The sequence below is a fragment of the Pholis gunnellus genome (genome assembly GCF_910591455.1).
Source record: "Pholis gunnellus genome assembly, chromosome: 8".
NCBI lineage: Eukaryota > Metazoa > Chordata > Actinopteri > Perciformes > Pholidae > Pholis > Pholis gunnellus.
Window position 1 is genome coordinate 13,943,614 of NC_136534.1, and position 16,221 is coordinate 13,959,834.

The 16,221-nt window shown below is 39.6% G+C and overlaps 3 protein-coding genes across 3 annotated transcripts; all 3 read left to right on the forward strand.

Moving 5' to 3' along the window:
- On the forward strand, positions 1–5,330 carry LOC306700235 (casein kinase II subunit alpha). Its single transcript, XM_079165189.1, has 15 exons — positions 1–56; positions 813–904; positions 1,230–1,306; positions 1,462–1,590; positions 1,684–1,795; positions 1,926–2,027; positions 2,118–2,168; positions 2,251–2,310; positions 2,463–2,546; positions 2,665–2,775; positions 2,945–3,046; positions 3,672–3,772; positions 3,890–4,038; positions 4,188–4,277; positions 4,481–5,330. The coding sequence occupies exons 4-15, from the start codon at positions 1,490–1,492 to the stop codon at positions 4,594–4,596; spliced, it is 1,179 nt and encodes a 392-aa protein (XP_079021315.1). The 5' UTR covers positions 1–56; positions 813–904; positions 1,230–1,306; positions 1,462–1,489; the 3' UTR covers positions 4,597–5,330.
- Positions 5,331–6,559: 1,229 nt separating this feature from the next.
- On the forward strand, positions 6,560–10,857 carry LOC306699484 (serum paraoxonase/arylesterase 2-like). The gene is made up of 9 exons (XM_079164114.1): positions 6,560–6,700; positions 6,824–6,894; positions 6,984–7,039; positions 7,427–7,589; positions 8,633–8,759; positions 8,915–9,118; positions 9,207–9,288; positions 9,864–9,992; positions 10,181–10,857. The coding sequence occupies exons 1-9, from the start codon at positions 6,624–6,626 to the stop codon at positions 10,340–10,342; spliced, it is 1,071 nt and encodes a 356-aa protein (XP_079020240.1). The 5' UTR covers positions 6,560–6,623; the 3' UTR covers positions 10,343–10,857.
- Positions 10,858–11,139: 282 nt separating this feature from the next.
- Positions 11,140–16,216, forward strand: LOC306699658 (serum paraoxonase/arylesterase 2-like). Its single transcript, XM_079164355.1, has 9 exons — positions 11,140–11,407; positions 11,523–11,590; positions 11,777–11,832; positions 12,048–12,213; positions 13,806–13,929; positions 14,015–14,215; positions 14,341–14,422; positions 14,706–14,834; positions 15,913–16,216. Exons 1-9 carry the CDS (start codon positions 11,301–11,303, stop codon positions 16,072–16,074), a joined length of 1,095 nt encoding a protein of 364 aa, XP_079020481.1. The 5' UTR covers positions 11,140–11,300; the 3' UTR covers positions 16,075–16,216.
- Positions 16,217–16,221: the final 5 nt, after the last annotated feature.

Here is a 16,221-nt window from a genome sequence, read left to right on the forward strand (position 1 = left end):
GCACTAAGCTCTTGATCCCAAGCATCGCCATATTGACGTCCCAACAACGCTGAGAGGTAATCGTGTTATTTAACCACACATCGTCGTAGGTTTGGAACCGCTGTTGAGTGTTTCATGTGTGAGGAAAAGCCGAGAACAAGTAACGCAGCAGTGGTGCCTTTCTACTGCTCGATCACAGTGTTTTTAAGATGTTTTTTCAAGGCGTTGTCAAGCAAGTCAGTTGCCTCGCCAAGCCAGCAGGCTATTCACTCCCCTAGCCTGCTAGCTTAGCACTTTATAGCTTTAGGAAATATATTTTTCGAAGCCTGTTGTTTAGCTCCACGTTAATCATAACCACGATGAGTATTATTTGCCCGTTTTGACGCGGCGTGTTTATTAAATCCCGTTCCAGGCCCACAATGTCGCCCAAAGCTAGCTAGTTGTGACTTTCCAACCGGCTTTTCCCTCTGCTGTTGACGAGCTAATGCTAACTAGCTAGCTAGCCCGACCAGCTGCCCGGTCTGTGTGAGAGCTAGTTAGCCGTTAGCTCCACTGCACTAGTGCAGGCCTTGGGCCACAGAGGGTTTGTGCGTACGCTCACCTTTTCATTAAAGTATGTAGCAGGCTAACTGGCTACAATTGAAAAGAGTGTCTTGTACCAGAGCTACCATTTCTCGATTGGATGCGTAATTTCGTAAACCTGTTAATTTAATGGAGCCTTACTAAACCTAGCTGTATTGGCAGGCAGACATTACCTCACATAGTTAGTTCATGTTTGCTCAATTGACAGCATTGATTTAAATCAACCTACTTTCTGCCTTTTTTTCCGACAGGAGACACTGCCTTGCTGTAGTCCCCAGTGATGACTGTATTGAGCCCTGTACCTCCTGATTAGACTGGTTGGATGCCCCCTTTTAACATTCAGGTCTCTACATTTAACACGCCACCATATTTTCACACTAGACACCAATCATTTAGTTTGAGTATATTTTTTTTGTTCGTGTTATGTAAATAACTATATATTGCTATTTTAAGTTGCTCTGCCTTCTGCATGAAACATCTGCAGTTTCATTTAAAATTCTCTTATTCAGATCAACGTCCTGTGACTCAGTGGGGGAAATATTTTCAAGTTTAAACGTCTTTTAAGCTTTGATTATTTCTCAGTTCTACATATGGTGTTGAACTCATGTGAAATGTTTGACTGTGGTAGTCCTAACTGTTTTTATTTATATATCTGTATGCCCGTTTAGCTTTCTTACCATAAAGGCATCTCAACTGCTCCTGTTTCAATTCATCTATCACCATCATCCTGGAGGGAACCTCCCAGGTATTGTTTCCTTATAATTAGATCACCTTATTTCACCTATTTGTAATTATATGAAGTGCTAACCATTGTACATTACTACACAACTTGCTTTTGAATGTACTTATGTTTTCTCTGTTAAGTGACTCAATCTTTTAAATTTTTTTGTTTTGTTTTAGGATATTTAAAGAAGATCCCGTGTAGAATATGTCTGGCCCTGTCCCAAGCCGCTCCCGAGTTTACCCTGATGTAAACACACAGAGACCTCGGGAGTATTGGGACTATGAGTCCCATGTTGTTGAATGGGGGTAAGGCAAAGGGGAATTGTTGGTGCTTTAGTTGTATTTGTTTTATTGCTCTGCATTATAAGCATTGTTAACCGTGGCTTCTTTTTTTTTTAGGAATCAAGACGACTATCAGCTAGTTAGAAAACTAGGGAGAGGCAAATATAGTGAAGTGTTTGAAGCCATAAACATCACAAACAATGAAAAAGTGGTCGTCAAAATACTGAAGGTATGGCAATAATTCATTGATTGTCCTTATGATTTATGTAAGTGTTGCAAATGCTCTTCAGTAATATTCCTGATATTTTGTCACCTCGGGGGCGATTTCATGTACTTCACAAGACTGTCTTTGTTCACAGCCGGTCAAGAAAAAGAAAATCAAGAGGGAAATCAAGATCCTGGAGAATCTGAGGGGTGGCCCAAATATCATCTCACTGTTAGATATCGTCAAGGATCCTGTGGTAATTGGTTTTTTCCTTTTCTGCAATGTAGAACTGATGTATGTACACGGTTTCATGCATAAACACGCATCTACATGTTTTTCCTTTCAGTCCCGAACCCCTGCTCTGGTCTTTGAACATGTGAACAACACAGATTTCAAGGTACGGATCAGTTCTTTGACTTGGATATGCTTATACTACTTTTTTCTTTTTCAAATGTCTCATACATTTTCATTTTTTACAGCAATTGTATCAAACCCTATCTGACTTTGACATACGGTTCTACATGTACGAAATCCTAAAGGTAAGAAATGTCTTTTGGTACGCTCAGTACATTACATTAGTTTAATAATTCACAGAAACAAGTCCTACTTGCATCAGTTTAACATTCTGTGTATATTCTTTAACGTGTGTATGTATGTATATATAATGTACATTATTCTTTTTACCTAATAGGCTCTGGATTACTGCCACAGTATGGGGATTATGCACAGAGATGTCAAGCCACACAATGTAATGATCGATCATGAACACAGAAAGGTATTGTCTCACATGATGACCATCCTCCTATTTCTTGTTTTCCCTGCTGTGACATCAGTAAATCATATAATTTTATTTAAATACATTAAACACATTTTTTTTTTTTTTTTACTTCCAGCTCCGCTTAATCGATTGGGGTTTGGCAGAATTCTACCACCCAAACCAGGAATACAACGTGAGAGTGGCATCCAGGTACTTCAAAGGACCTGAACTGCTGGTAGACTACCAGGTGAGCCTCCGATACTCTTCCTCTGTCTAGTCACGCCGCTTTTATACAAGATGCTCAAAATGGCACTCAGCATTTATAGTGTTGAAGAAGAGAGGACTGTTTTTATTTTTGTTTCAGTCATGGAGCCAGATTTAAGCCTTTTTAACCTCTCTATCTATATTATTTGCAGATGTATGACTACAGCTTGGACATGTGGAGTTTGGGTTGCATGCTCGCCAGCATGATCTTCAGAAAGGAGCCCTTCTTTCACGGTCATGACAACTATGATCAGGTAAGTAGAATCAGAACTTTTGTGTATGTGGTCACAAATCTGTGGCCTAAAGAGAGCGGTGTCTGGGGCTGTAACGTTGCATAGAACATAATGTCAGTTTTACACAGTCAAACCACATTCTTCTTACACTCGACGGAGGCCACATGGCTCTGCTGGAGCACCTAAAAACAGACTCGTGTAGGATTGTACTGGTGGACACAGATCATAACACATTGTAGCCCCATGGATGGGGTCATTTGTGTTGTGGGCTTTCCCTACATGCACTGTAACACTGAACGTAGCATTTCCAGTTCATTCCACAGCTCTTTTGGGCTTGTGGCGTTTCAGTTCTAGTGGTACACAATAGCAGATGTTGTTTGACATAAACCAAAGGTAGCTTTGATAATAGAAAATCTTCCCAAACTGATATTAAATGAAATATGCACATTATTAATTAAAACATGCATATTCCTATATAATTACCTCTTTATTAGCATAATGTATACTCTCCATACAGACCCACTAACTAATTGACCAACACTATAAACTGCAATGGGATCCATGCCCCTCAATACCCGTCATATGATTTAACAAATGTCTAATTGTACTCATTTCATTGTTGAATTGTGCTTTTTCTGACTCTCAGCTGGTGCGAATTGCAAAAGTACTCGGCACCGAGGACCTGTACGACTACATCGACAAGTACAACATTGAATTGGACCCACGGTTCAATGACATTCTCGGAAGGTAAAACATTGTAGCTGCTTGACCTCGGGCCAAGTATCGTTGAATATTTTTGAAACCAAGATTTTGGCTAATTAATACCTTCGTATTAAAACGTGATCCCTGGTTCGTTCTCTGTAGACACTCCCGCAAAAGGTGGGAGAGGTTTGTGCACAGCGAGAACCAGCACCTGGTCAGCACAGAGGCTCTAGACTTCCTGGACAAACTGCTGCGCTATGACCATCAAGCCCGCCTCACGGCCAGAGAGGCCATGGATCACCCCTACTTCTGTACGTTTTGTTTTTAAACCCTGTCTGCGTCACTTACTTATTGGCTTGAGTAAATTGCCTTAAGCCAAAATTTGAGTGCAACATGTAAAGCGGCTTGATTGTGTCAACAATTTTGTTTATGAGCCGCTCAAATCCCCTTTTGTTTGCAGATCCCATCGTTAAAGATCAGGGAAGAGGGGCCACTCCTGGGGGAATGGCTGCAAGCTCCACACCAGTCAGCTCCTCAAGTATGATGGCTGGTAAGTAACCCCGCGTTCCTCATCATCATCTGACTATTTTTGGGGGGGCTTCAAATTGGAGATAAAACTTTATTTGAAGCCAAATAAATTGGCAGAAACGGTGTGCCACAATATCTGACTGTTTATTTTACAGCAAACAAAGTTAAACCTCCTAATTTGAGATTGTGACGACAACGACTTAATGCGCGCCTTGTCTCTCCTAGGCATCACCTCAATGTCCTCCTCACAGCCGCTGGCTAACATTGCTGGATCACCCGTCATCTCTGCTCCCAACACCCTGGCCACACAAGTCCCAGCAGCCACCGGGGCTCAGCCCTGAAGCCACTTCCTCATGTTTATGTGTGCTCATGGCCATGTCCTGCCTAGCTCTCACTGCGGTCCAGGGCCATGGCTCCCCTTTTTATGTTGAAAATAACAAAGAAGAAGATTTAAAATTTGCTTTTCACATTCAGTTATATTTTGACACCTGGACTTGACAGAAATGTATTGTTGCACCTGTCAGGATTATTAGAATTAATTTGAGTGTGTTATTTGACAATGCCATTGTCTAGAAACTCTAATAAGATGTAGACATGAAGAGAATGGATAATAAAATTTATTTTGTATGTTCCAAATATACAGTCTTGCTTGAAACTGTTTGATGGGGATCCTGCTGTATTACACTGTGAACCTTGACAAGATCTCACAAAACGGAGTCGGGGAATCTGGTGTGCCCCACCTTAACAGTGCTCGCCGGTTGCACACGATGTAATGTGCAGGAGTTGTTGGTGTTTTGAAGTTGTTAGATGCTATAATTCATTAATTGGACTTTTGTAGATATTCTACAGTTACTGTCAGGTTGCATGCACCCAATGCTGAGTATCACAGGGTCAATAGTTTGCCAATTTTATGTTACTTTCACTTCTATATGTGTATGTATGTGTTCATGTTTGTTTTTTATGAAGTCTCTTACACATGATTTTGATTACATAGGCAATTTTGTAACTTTTTGTTTTATGTCGGGAGGAGTCATCACCTACAAAAACAACTTCAAAAATAAACAATTTAAACGGGGCTTTGCAGAAACTACACGTTATTGAGTATACCGTCTGTTGACTGGTCGCATTGGCAATACATGGGTGAATTTAAAGCAGAACAGCGTAGTCAGCATGTCCAACAAAGACCATTTTACTTTGATAACAAATGAATATTGGCACCAAATGATTTAATGTGTTCATAAAGTGGATTCCACGCTGTTCATGCGTTCACGTTTTGAAGAAAGTGAGTGAAATGCATTTATCTTAATCATTTTCTACATTGTGTGTTTTCATTCTTTTGAATTGTGGAGGCATCAAGTGTGTTGGTGTACACGTTTCAAAAGATCAAAAGCTGAATGTGTGAACAGCAGCAGGGGAACCACGATCAGAGCACATCTTTTAGTGTCAGTGCTGACCAAAATGGCGGGATGAGGCTCCAACTACAATAAAGTTGAAGATGAGTTTTCATGACTCGCATGCTGGGAAAAAAATGAAGGCTTGCACAAACCAGGCAGTGACAAAAAAAACATCCTGGTTGCTCCCAGAGGTTTAGCAAAAGTTAAAATAACACAAAAAGTGTCCCTGAACATGTAAACGGTCAAGAGGTCACGTCAGTTATGTTCGAACTGAGTCCATTTACATTCAGAGCGTCTGGTGGACACTAACTCACAAGGACAGTGCTTCTACTGTCCCACACGGACTAAACCTGTACTGGACACAGCGTCTTTAACTGAGGGGTACGCTCTGCAGCATTACAGTTGTTATGAGATGCGATTTTTGGCTTCGGACGTCGTATCGTGGATGTGACACAGTAGCTCCAACCATTCGGAATCATGCTGCATTCACGTGTTTCTCATATATCGGAAATTACAAACACTAAATACTTTTTTCGTGTTCAATTGTTCAATTTTGGTGGGACTAATTTTGACAATAAACATACATGTGTTTTATTTTTTCTTGTGCATCAAGATATACTAATACTGGCCTATATTGTACCACAGATGTAAGATGTAGAGAGGAGGGAGAGGGGGGCGCTTCTGGTCTATCAGGTTGAATGCCAACGTGTACATTGCAAGATGCCAGTGTGAGTAATTTGAGTATTTTTGTTTGCACCAAATGCAAGACAGCAACGTTGATCCAAATCAGTAACTACGAAAGAAACGGTATTAGAAAAGATAGGTTGACATATGTCCGATAGTTCTGAAGGCAGCATCAGTTGCGCCTACTGTGACACGCCTCAGTTTAATTTGTCGTGCAGTATAACCAGCCGAACCACTACAACAACAAACAAAGTCGACCAGTAGCCTAGAATAACTTGAACTCTTCCAAAATGGGAAAAGTAGCCATTATCTCGCTTGTAATAGCTGCCTTGTCGGTGCTGCTCGGAGAGAGGATTGTAAATTTCAGGTAAAATAGGAGGCAACTCCGTCAATGTTTCGGAGTTTGTTACTGACTTTTTTTTCTGGAAAAAACAAAAGTTTTATTCTGGCCACCTGTCCTAATTTAACGTCTGTGTTGAAAACATTGCAGGAAAAGGGCCTTGGCTTCAAGGGAGCTGGTCCAGAATCACCTCCCCAACTGTGTTGCACTAAAAAATCTTGGTATGTAACGCCTGCAGACAAATTAGTCACGAGTTGAGGTCAACATCGATAAACATTAAAATGATCTGTGCGACTGTCGTAACTTTCAGATTCTGGCTCAGAGGATATAACGATCCTTGGAAACGGACTTGCCTTTATCAGCACTGTAAGTATTTGAGTTGGAGCAGCTGCTGGAAATATACGCCTCTTGGGGTTAATACAAAACAGTGCCACTCATAGAAGTGAGCTTTTTTTAAAACCAGCCTTATGGCCAGACAGTGACCGATATAAAAAAAGATGTTACTCTCTTTTTGTTTGACATTCATTTTATTGTTATAGATATGCTCAACATAACCTCAATGTTTATTTAATCCTACCTATGACCTCGAAAGAAAAAGAAAAAATCAATACATTTGATACCAACTGAAAACTGCATGAACCCTCCATTAAAGTCAGTTGGTTTATCTGTATTTGGTTTTATAAACTGCAAACAAGGGCGTTACTTATGTACTGTGTGAATGTGAACTAAGGCCTGATCTTTTTTTATCTCCAGGGTTTGAAGTATCCTGGACTTCCATCCTCAGATGTTATAGGAAAGATCTACACCCTTGATATGAAAGATCCTCGGATGAAACCAGCGGAGCTGCGCATGCCAAGAAACTTTGATCTGGAGTCATTCAACCCCCACGGCATCAGCGTGTACATCGATCCAAGTGGTAGAAGCACTAGTTGTTTATGTGTGGTTGCACACACGTCTCTAAAAGATAGCCCCTTAAGGGCAAATACCCTAGTCTTTGGCCTATCTACCGCTTAAACATGTCTTGATGAATTGAAGTAAATGGGGGAGGGTTTAACAACAGCTAAACTATATCAAAACATCCGTTTTCAAACTGTCACACAGCTCATGCAGTATAATCCAAGTCTTATTTGTCCAGTTGAATGCTCACTACTTCCCAAACACATGCATCTTTGCTAAAAACCTTTCCATTTACAACAATGGCGACTCGTCTGGACTTGCATGGACGAGTAGGGCATGGGACTGTTTATGCACAAGTGTTTTAAATAGTAGGTTTTAGTGACGATGCATGTGTTTGACAAGTACTGAACATACGAATGGATGAATGAGACTTGGACTATACTGCACGGGGTTTGTTGGAGTTTGTAAAGGGATAGTGAAATCGTTTTTGCCGTTGTTAAACGTAATTGATATACAGATGGTCATTTTGCGGGTAAAGTATTCCTCTAATAGCACAAATTTAATTACATTTTGCGATGGAAAGGTAATTGTATTTTCAACTCAGCCCACTGTATTTTTAATGAAGACAAATTGCATTGAGTTTGTTATGAACATGTGCATGTAGAGTCGCCTGCTGTGATATTCACAATGGGTATACTGTTGGCATAATAAGAGTAGCTAAGACTTCTGCACTATCTTTTGTGTGTCACTATATTTCAAATGAAAAGTCCACAATCAGTACATTTAAGTACGTGTCAATGCTAAGTAAGTGGTGTTTATTAGTATGGGCTTCTTTTTTGAGTAAAATCTACAACTACAGATATGATTCTGATGCATTCTTAACCGAAAGAACAGTCTTAAGCGTCTGTACCTATTGTAGCTTTGATAATTCTCTTTTTTTTTTTAAATTGAAGCCATGCATGTCCCTCTACTTTTAGTCTTTCACACAGACGCACGCACACACCCTTTTCAGTTTGGTTGCCAGTCTTTTTTCTTTATAATGCTTTCTCTGTTTCTCATCAGATGATGCAATATACCTGTTTGTCGTCAGTCATCCTCAACACAAAAGCCAAATAGAGCTATTCAAATTTGTTGAGGACAACCACTCACTGGTGCACCTGAAAACCATAAAGCATGAACTTCTCCACAGGTATAGTACGGTGAACTACACTTGACACTTACCAGTTAGCGAGATGTAGTCAATATGCGTTGAAAACCATCCCATAGTTATTCAAAAATCATATTGTGATTAATAATCTAATTATTGTATATAACAATTTTGTAATTCTGATTTTGTCTTTCCAGTGTAAACGATATTGTGGGAGTGGGAGTGGATAGCTTCTATGCCACCAATGATCACTACTTTACTCATGAAATCCTCAAAGGTTTGGTGGAGCCTGTTCTTGCTCAGCCTTGGTCTAATGTTGTGTACTACAGTCCTGAGGAAGTAAAAGTGGTCTCTGAAGGATATTACTTTGCAAATGGCATTAATATCTCACCGGACAAAAGGTAAGAATGATACGCAGGGCTATGCGTGTGGTTATTCATCCTTCTAAAGTCTGAATTTCTTCATTTTAATGTTCTTTCTTATGTACAGGCATATATATGTGGCAGATCTATTTGACCACAATGTGCATGTATTGGAGCGGAAAGAAGACAATGCATTGGTCTCAGTGAAGGTAAGCCATTTAATGTTTCAGCAATAAGAAAGTGCACATTTCAAGAATCAGTTTTTCCACTGATGAATGATTATGCTTTGTCAACTTTAATAATTAAACCTGTTATGCTTTTGATATTATCATACTGACATTAGACTATAAAAGACTAGGAAGTATGGGTGAAATGGATATCATGGTATTAATCATCATGATGTCAGTAATAATATTGACATGACAGTATGGCTAATGTATGCAGGATTAAATGTCAAATGATAAAACTTCCAGCGTTATTTGAGTATTTCTTGTTCTGCATACCTTTTTTATTGTGACTGCTTTTACATGGATATGCAATGAAGGACATCTGATTATGCCAGATGCAGTTGGTAAACGCTACTGTAACCCAACAGTTAAATAGTAAATTAAAGGTAAATAGTTAAATTAATTTATTAATTCTTCATGTAATGTGGTTAAAGCATTGCTAAACCAATATACACCGATGCCAAACATAAGTACAAGATCAAGTCATGCTAAAATGAAAGTAATCAAGGCACCAAGATGCATGTATAATCATAACCCTGTCTGTGACACCTCACCAGTCGGTGGCTGTGGGTTCACTCTGTGACAACATTGAAGTGGAACCTGAAAGTGGTGACCTGTGGTTAGGCTGTCACCCTAATGGATGGAAGTTGTTCATGTTTGACCCCAAAGACCCACCTGGATCAGAGGTTTGTCCGTTCACTTTTACCACTTAGTAAATTGTGAGAGGCCTGACAACATCACAATAACATGCACAATGTAAAAGTATATTTAGCTGTATCTGCAATGTTCTGCTTACCTAAGCATCTTATCTGGCTATTCACACGTATTCATCTTGTTTATGATTCTTCCTTTCTCATGATTATGTTTTCTTCAGGTCATCCAAATCCAGAACATTCATTCAGATAAGCCAGAGGTGACTCAGGTGTACGCTGACGACGGCCATGTGATCTTTGGCTCCTCTGTAGCAGCTACCTATGGGGGGAAGTTGCTCATTGGCACTGTGTTCCATAAAGCCCTGTGCTGTGATTTGAAGTAGGCAATTACAGCTAGAAAGATTACTGAGCTTTTTGCAAAGCTCTCAATTAGACAAGGCAATGATGATTTGAATGACGATATACATGGCTATTACAACACTGGCTTTAGGGGGAAAGGCTGATAACAGACCCCGAAAAGAGTGCCTGACAATCCAGAAGGAGCTGGAGGAAAATAGATGAATTGTATTTACATGATTTAATCGCAATGAGCCCTGGTTACAACTTTCTTATATACAGTCGATGAGTACAACAGCATATTTGAAGGTGGTCTCAAACACAGAAGTTACTGAACTACCCAGATACTTGAACCGCTGTGAAGTAAGTACTTGCAAAACAGAATATTTTCAACCTAACATTCATATATATATTTGATATGCTGTGTAGCATGAAATTAATATGTTTCACTGGTCACCTGAAAATTTGAAATCTACAGATGGATTGTATGGAACTTAATGTTTTACTTGTTTTAATTGCACATTTGTTTCTTGTATTTGAATGTAAATAAAACAACAGTCTTGATGCAACTGTAGTTTGTCTTGTAGTTCAATAAGTGTGCACTAAAAACATGTGCAAAACAGTGTGAATGTACACAAAAAGACTGAATATAAATCTGGACGCTATATATCCCTCCCCCCCCCCCCATGTGACAAGCTGAGCACATGTGAGCTGTCCTCTTTGTTTACCTTTTTTTATGTCTCCATGCTTCCACTGGTAACGTCGTGTTTAACGTCACATTGTAATGCATTGTGGGTAAATCCCTTCGGCAAAGTCTGCATCTAATGCTGACTTACGGAAAGGGTTCATAAATGTCTGCCGGAGAGCCCTCAAACACTCGATGAGTTGACAGTGGGACAGCCCTAAACCCTCGCGGACTTTGCGGAAGCGCGCCTTAAAGTGTCCGCATGACTCTCATGACTGCGCCTTAACGAGGGTGGAGATTGGGATTGGGCCAAAGTCTGTATGGCCTTTGGCCTCTATATGAACATGGCTGCCATGAAGAAAGTACTGGTTGCTGCTGTTGTTGCTGCCGTTGCAGCTTTCATTGGACACCGATTCATGAAAATAAAGTAAGTTTGTTACCAGTAACCAAGCTCTGCTAATGTTAATAACCGGGTTATAAACTGGTAAACGTTCAGGTTCTGCTTTGTGTTCCTGTGAAAGACTATTTAATTTGTTCTGCAGGGAAATGTCCCTTGCTTCCAGAGACGTGCCTGTGAAACACCTCAAGTGTCATTATATAAAGAATATTGGTAGGCATTCTTCACTTTATGATCATATCATTGTCTTAAATGTTGTGTAAGTTTAACACGTTTCTTAACTTGGTCACATGAAGAGTTTGAAGTCCGGTTTGTTGACAGTAGGTCAAGTGTGGTAATGTTAGGGTGCTAAAACTAAAGAACTGAAAAGTGTAACACATGTGTTTTTGTTTTGTACAGAATATGGAGCAGAGGATATCACAATACTAAGAGATGGCCTGGCCTTTCTAAGCACAGTATGTTATTAACATTCATCACAGTTGCAGGAACCTTAACCCCTGCAGCGTTGCAGTTCCGTTAAATAATCCTCTATACTATGTGAAATTATGGGTCAACTGTTTTAAATGAGCTGTGACTACCAGTTAGTCGACACAATTCAGTAAGTATTGACCTTCTCAAGCTAAATTATTGATATGCACCATTATCTTACATGCAGTGTTTTCCTCTTCAGGGGTTACGCTTTCCTAGACTGCCTTCGTTCTCCGATGAACCAGGGAAAATGTATGTCATGGATATGTTGCATCCAAAGCCAACTCCAGTGGAGCTGCAAATCAAAGGAGAGCTGGACCTCAGCTCTTTCAACCCACATGGCATTAGTGCATACGTCGATGAAGCAGGTAAAGTACAAATCAGGTGCAATATCTCAACTATAGAACAAAGAAAATACGCGCTTGAAACTGAATTCATTTGATAAAGAGGATTGAAATATTGTAAAAACCTTTAAATTAAACACGATATCGTTCATTGGTCCTTGTGAATTCATAAGAATGATCATTACCTCTTCCTTTTTTATTGATTTGATACACACCTCGTTTTGAACAATTAGGAGATCTCGCACAAAATGTGAATTTAGTCAATTATATTATTTGTCAATTTTGCTGTTACACAAGTCATGTGACAAGAAAGATGTAATATTATAGTTGAATACTACAGAATAATGGTCGAAAGGAAATTTTTAAAATGATGAACTGTAAACATTGTTGTTGCTCTTCAACATTTAGCATTCAACCAATGAACATTCATTTCTAAAGAGTTTTTTGTGTTTATACTTCAACATTGGGAACAAAAGCCTTGGTCCAAATGATGGCAAAAAAATGGCTTGAAAAGACAACAAAAAACAAAATGACAGACGAATAAAGTTCCAGTTTCTTCAAATCAAAAGATATCTTTAAGGCACTGTGGTTGTTATGATGCTCAGATAATGCGTACCAAATGAAATGGACCGGACGTGAGTCTCTGGTGCTTTCTGTGTTCTGCTGAACAACAATAAAGGCAAAATGTTTTAGTTTATAACAAGCCAGTTAATTAGAGAGTAAGGAACAGAATGGGAAACTAGCAGTTACAACCACAGATTTCCTTGAAATCATTTGTTGACTCATGCAACAAAGCCCTGCAGATAGTTTTGTCAGCAGGTTGGTGAGCCAACCTCATGTGCTTACTAGTTTTGTAATTTGCTGGAGATGAGGTTTGCCCTGAAAAAAAAGTAAACTGGTTTGAAAATATAGTCGCTCCAGAGATCACTGGACAGAGGACCACTGGGAAAAACTATATTACTGCTTCGCTGCGTGCCTCTTCTAGAGAATGTTTTGACTCAGGGAAAGGGAAACAAGGGAGGCACATAACAACTAATACAAAATAAGGGACAAGCAAATACAAGTGATAAGAATGAAAAATAAGAAAATAGAAGTTTTTAAAGTTTGAGTCCTTAATATTTTCATGAAATCAAACCACATTTTTGCTGTTATTTATGGTCAACATTTCTTCTGCCGTTATCATATTTACATTCAGTAATTACCTTTCTATGTAGTAGTTTTCATTGGTAGTGGCCGAGTACATTTTCAGACCATTCCCACGAAGGGTTAAGATATTCTTCGCACATACAGGGGATTTAATTCACAGGAATGCAGTATGTAATCCAGTGTTAGCGTGTGTACTTTGATCTCATTGATATCAGACTCTCTGTTAACCGTTTACTCTCTTACAGCCATATCAGAGATGTCTTAAGTTACTGCTAATGCTAACCAACATGCTCCACTTCACATTACAAGACATCAACACGGGGTGGGGCTTTTATTGTGAAGCAGCCCTACAGGAAACGTACTGTACTTGTCACAGAGGTTTCCGTTGACTGTGATTGTTTGTCTAAAATGTGTCACCAAATGAACCAGGACTGAAATAATAATGACAACACATTGCTGTTTGTTTGCAGATGACTCTGTGTACCTGTTTGTTGTCAATCACCCTCAGCATAAAAGCCAAGTGGAGATCTTTCATTTTGTTGAGGAGAACACACTCGTACACCTAAAAACTATTACCCACCCTTTACTCCACAGGTATGTCCGACTGTATAATACACCCTTGACAGCATCACACATTTTACATTTGACAATCTATCTCATTCATCGTGTCGTCTTTCAGTGTAAATGACATTGTTGCAGTCGGAGTAGAGAGCTTCTATGCGACCAATCATCAATCTTTTGCCAACGATGTGCTCAACTTTCTGACTGTCATGCTGGGTCTCCCCTGGTGTGATGTGGTATACTACAGTCCAAAGGAAGTGAGGGTGGCAGCCGATGGCTTTCTGTCCGCAAATGGCATCAACATATCACCTGACAAACGGTTATTCTCAATTAATCATCAGTCATTGCATGTCTATGTTATTTTAACCTGAATGTGTTTCCCCGGCGATATGTTTCCTCTGCAATGCTAAAATAATAAAAACAATGCTTTTGTTTTTATTACAGGTATATTTATGTTTCAGATATCATGGGACATTTGATCGACGTTTATGAGAGAAAAGAAGGAGAGCAATTAATGCACCTTAAGGTAATACAGTGTTGTCTTATTTTCTACCCTCAACAAATGTATTAAAGAAGTGGTTTGACATCTTGTGAATTATGATTATTTGCCTTCAATCTTCTCATTAAACTTTCTCCAAGAAATAAATTGTGTGTCCCAAAATGTCAAACTATTTATTTCAACAATACTATTACTTTGCTTTTTAATCCTAAAAAATGTATTTGTTCATACTTTATTCTTCACTTTGTTTCTGTTTGCTTAGAGAACAGAACATCATTATCAGTTGACTGTATGTAATGTTTCCCACCAGTCTGTAGCTGTTGGGTCACTCTGTGATAACATTGAGGTGGACCACAAGACGGGTGACATATGGCTGGGTTGTCACCCAAATGCCATGAAGTTGTCAATGTTTGACATTAAAAATCCACCCGGCTCCGAGGTGAGTGTTTTGTTTCAGCGTTGTTATTTGAATATAGAATAGAATATGTCTTTATTGTCCACTAGGGTGGAAATCTGTCTTCGGTTCACCAAGGTCAAGAAACGACAACGTATAGAGCAGATAAGAAGCTAATAAAACACAAATACAAGCTTTATCACACATTAGAACAGGTCAATATCTGTGGCTTAAATCTTCTCAGTCACTTTGTTGTGTTAAGAATATTGATGGCGCGATGAAGGACTTCACATTTTTCGCTGCCAAAGGTAAGGTACTCTATATAGTGCCTCCCGGAGCTCAAGAGCTCAAACTGGCTGAGGAGAGAATGGGATTAATCGGCCAGGATCACATAAATAAAAAAGGAGTTGAACTGTTTTCCATGGTCATTAGACTAGAACAAAAGAAAATGGCGATCGTTGTTAGCTGTTATGGTGACAACACAGGCCGTAAAGTGTTGCAGCTCACCGGGAGCATGGCGGAATTAACTAGCCAGCTATAAGCTAGTGAGCTAGCTAGCCTGCTAATTACACCATGCTTTAATGCTACACTGGTTACAGAAAATTAACTGAACAAAGTTGTCACTCATCTGGCAATAGAAATGAACTTTCCTATGACACAAACGGTTGCAATAGCCATGGTACACATAAAAATGACCGCCACTCTGACTATCCTGCTACTTTGATTTGAGTGTCCGTTCTTCTCCTATTCTATTTAAAAGGGATTTTTTGGGATTGGCAACTATTTTGCTTGCCAATGACAGAAGCCTAGAAAGTGTATTCTTTTGATCTGCAGTTTAGGTTGTCTGACTCACCGGATGTAGACTGTATAGGTATAAGTCTGCCATTGATGGAGGATCTCCTCCCCTTTTCACTATCTGCACTATGTATTGTGCAAGGGCACCGTCTGCATTCTTTGCTTAGCGTCGCCCAAGACGATCGTGACTGTTTCAAAGAAATAGCTACGGTGTTCCTTTATCACTGACACAGTGCTGTGGAGAAAGGTCTGGCAATGCGAGTCTACAGTTAAGGTGACCGTACCAGGCAGGAAGGTGGCCTGATCATTTTATTCCTGTTTCCTCCAGGTCATCCGGATCAAGAACATTCACTCTGATCAGCCAGTTGTGAGCCAGGAGTACGTTGATAACGGCCATGTGATCATGGCCTCCAGTGTAGCAGCTCCCTATGAGGGAAAGCTGCTAATTGGCAGTGTTTTCCACAAAGCCCTGTGTTGTGATTTTAAATAATGTGTGTATTCTGTGTCTCACAACTGTTAAAGGATAGAAATGTAAATATGATTTGGATTGATACGGGATGGAAATAAAATCTTGATTCCTCAATTGCAGAAGAAGAGGAATATTTGACCCACTCCAGACACTGACTCATCGTGTGTA

Excerpts from the sequence above, each read along its gene's own strand:
- LOC306700235 (XM_079165189.1), top strand. The coding sequence starts at position 1,490 with ATGTCTGGCCCTGTCCCAAGCCGCTCCCGAGTTTACCCTGATGTAAAC. Across the intron at positions 1,796-1,925 it reads TGGTCGTCAAAATACTGAAG|CCGGTCAAGAAAAAGAAAAT; the intron begins GTATGGCAATAA and ends CTTTGTTCACAG. Across the intron at positions 3,047-3,671 it reads GTCATGACAACTATGATCAG|CTGGTGCGAATTGCAAAAGT; the intron begins GTAAGTAGAATC and ends TCTGACTCTCAG.
- LOC306699484 (XM_079164114.1), top strand. The coding sequence starts at position 6,624 with ATGGGAAAAGTAGCCATTATCTCGCTTGTAATAGCTGCCTTGTCGGTG. Across the intron at positions 7,040-7,426 it reads GACTTGCCTTTATCAGCACT|GGTTTGAAGTATCCTGGACT; the intron begins GTAAGTATTTGA and ends TTTTATCTCCAG. Across the intron at positions 9,119-9,206 it reads AATATCTCACCGGACAAAAG|GCATATATATGTGGCAGATC; the intron begins GTAAGAATGATA and ends TCTTATGTACAG.
- LOC306699658 (XM_079164355.1), top strand. The coding sequence starts at position 11,301 with ATGGCCTTTGGCCTCTATATGAACATGGCTGCCATGAAGAAAGTACTG. Across the intron at positions 11,591-11,776 it reads TCATTATATAAAGAATATTG|AATATGGAGCAGAGGATATC; the intron begins GTAGGCATTCTT and ends TGTTTTGTACAG. Across the intron at positions 13,930-14,014 it reads ACCCACCCTTTACTCCACAG|TGTAAATGACATTGTTGCAG; the intron begins GTATGTCCGACT and ends GTCGTCTTTCAG.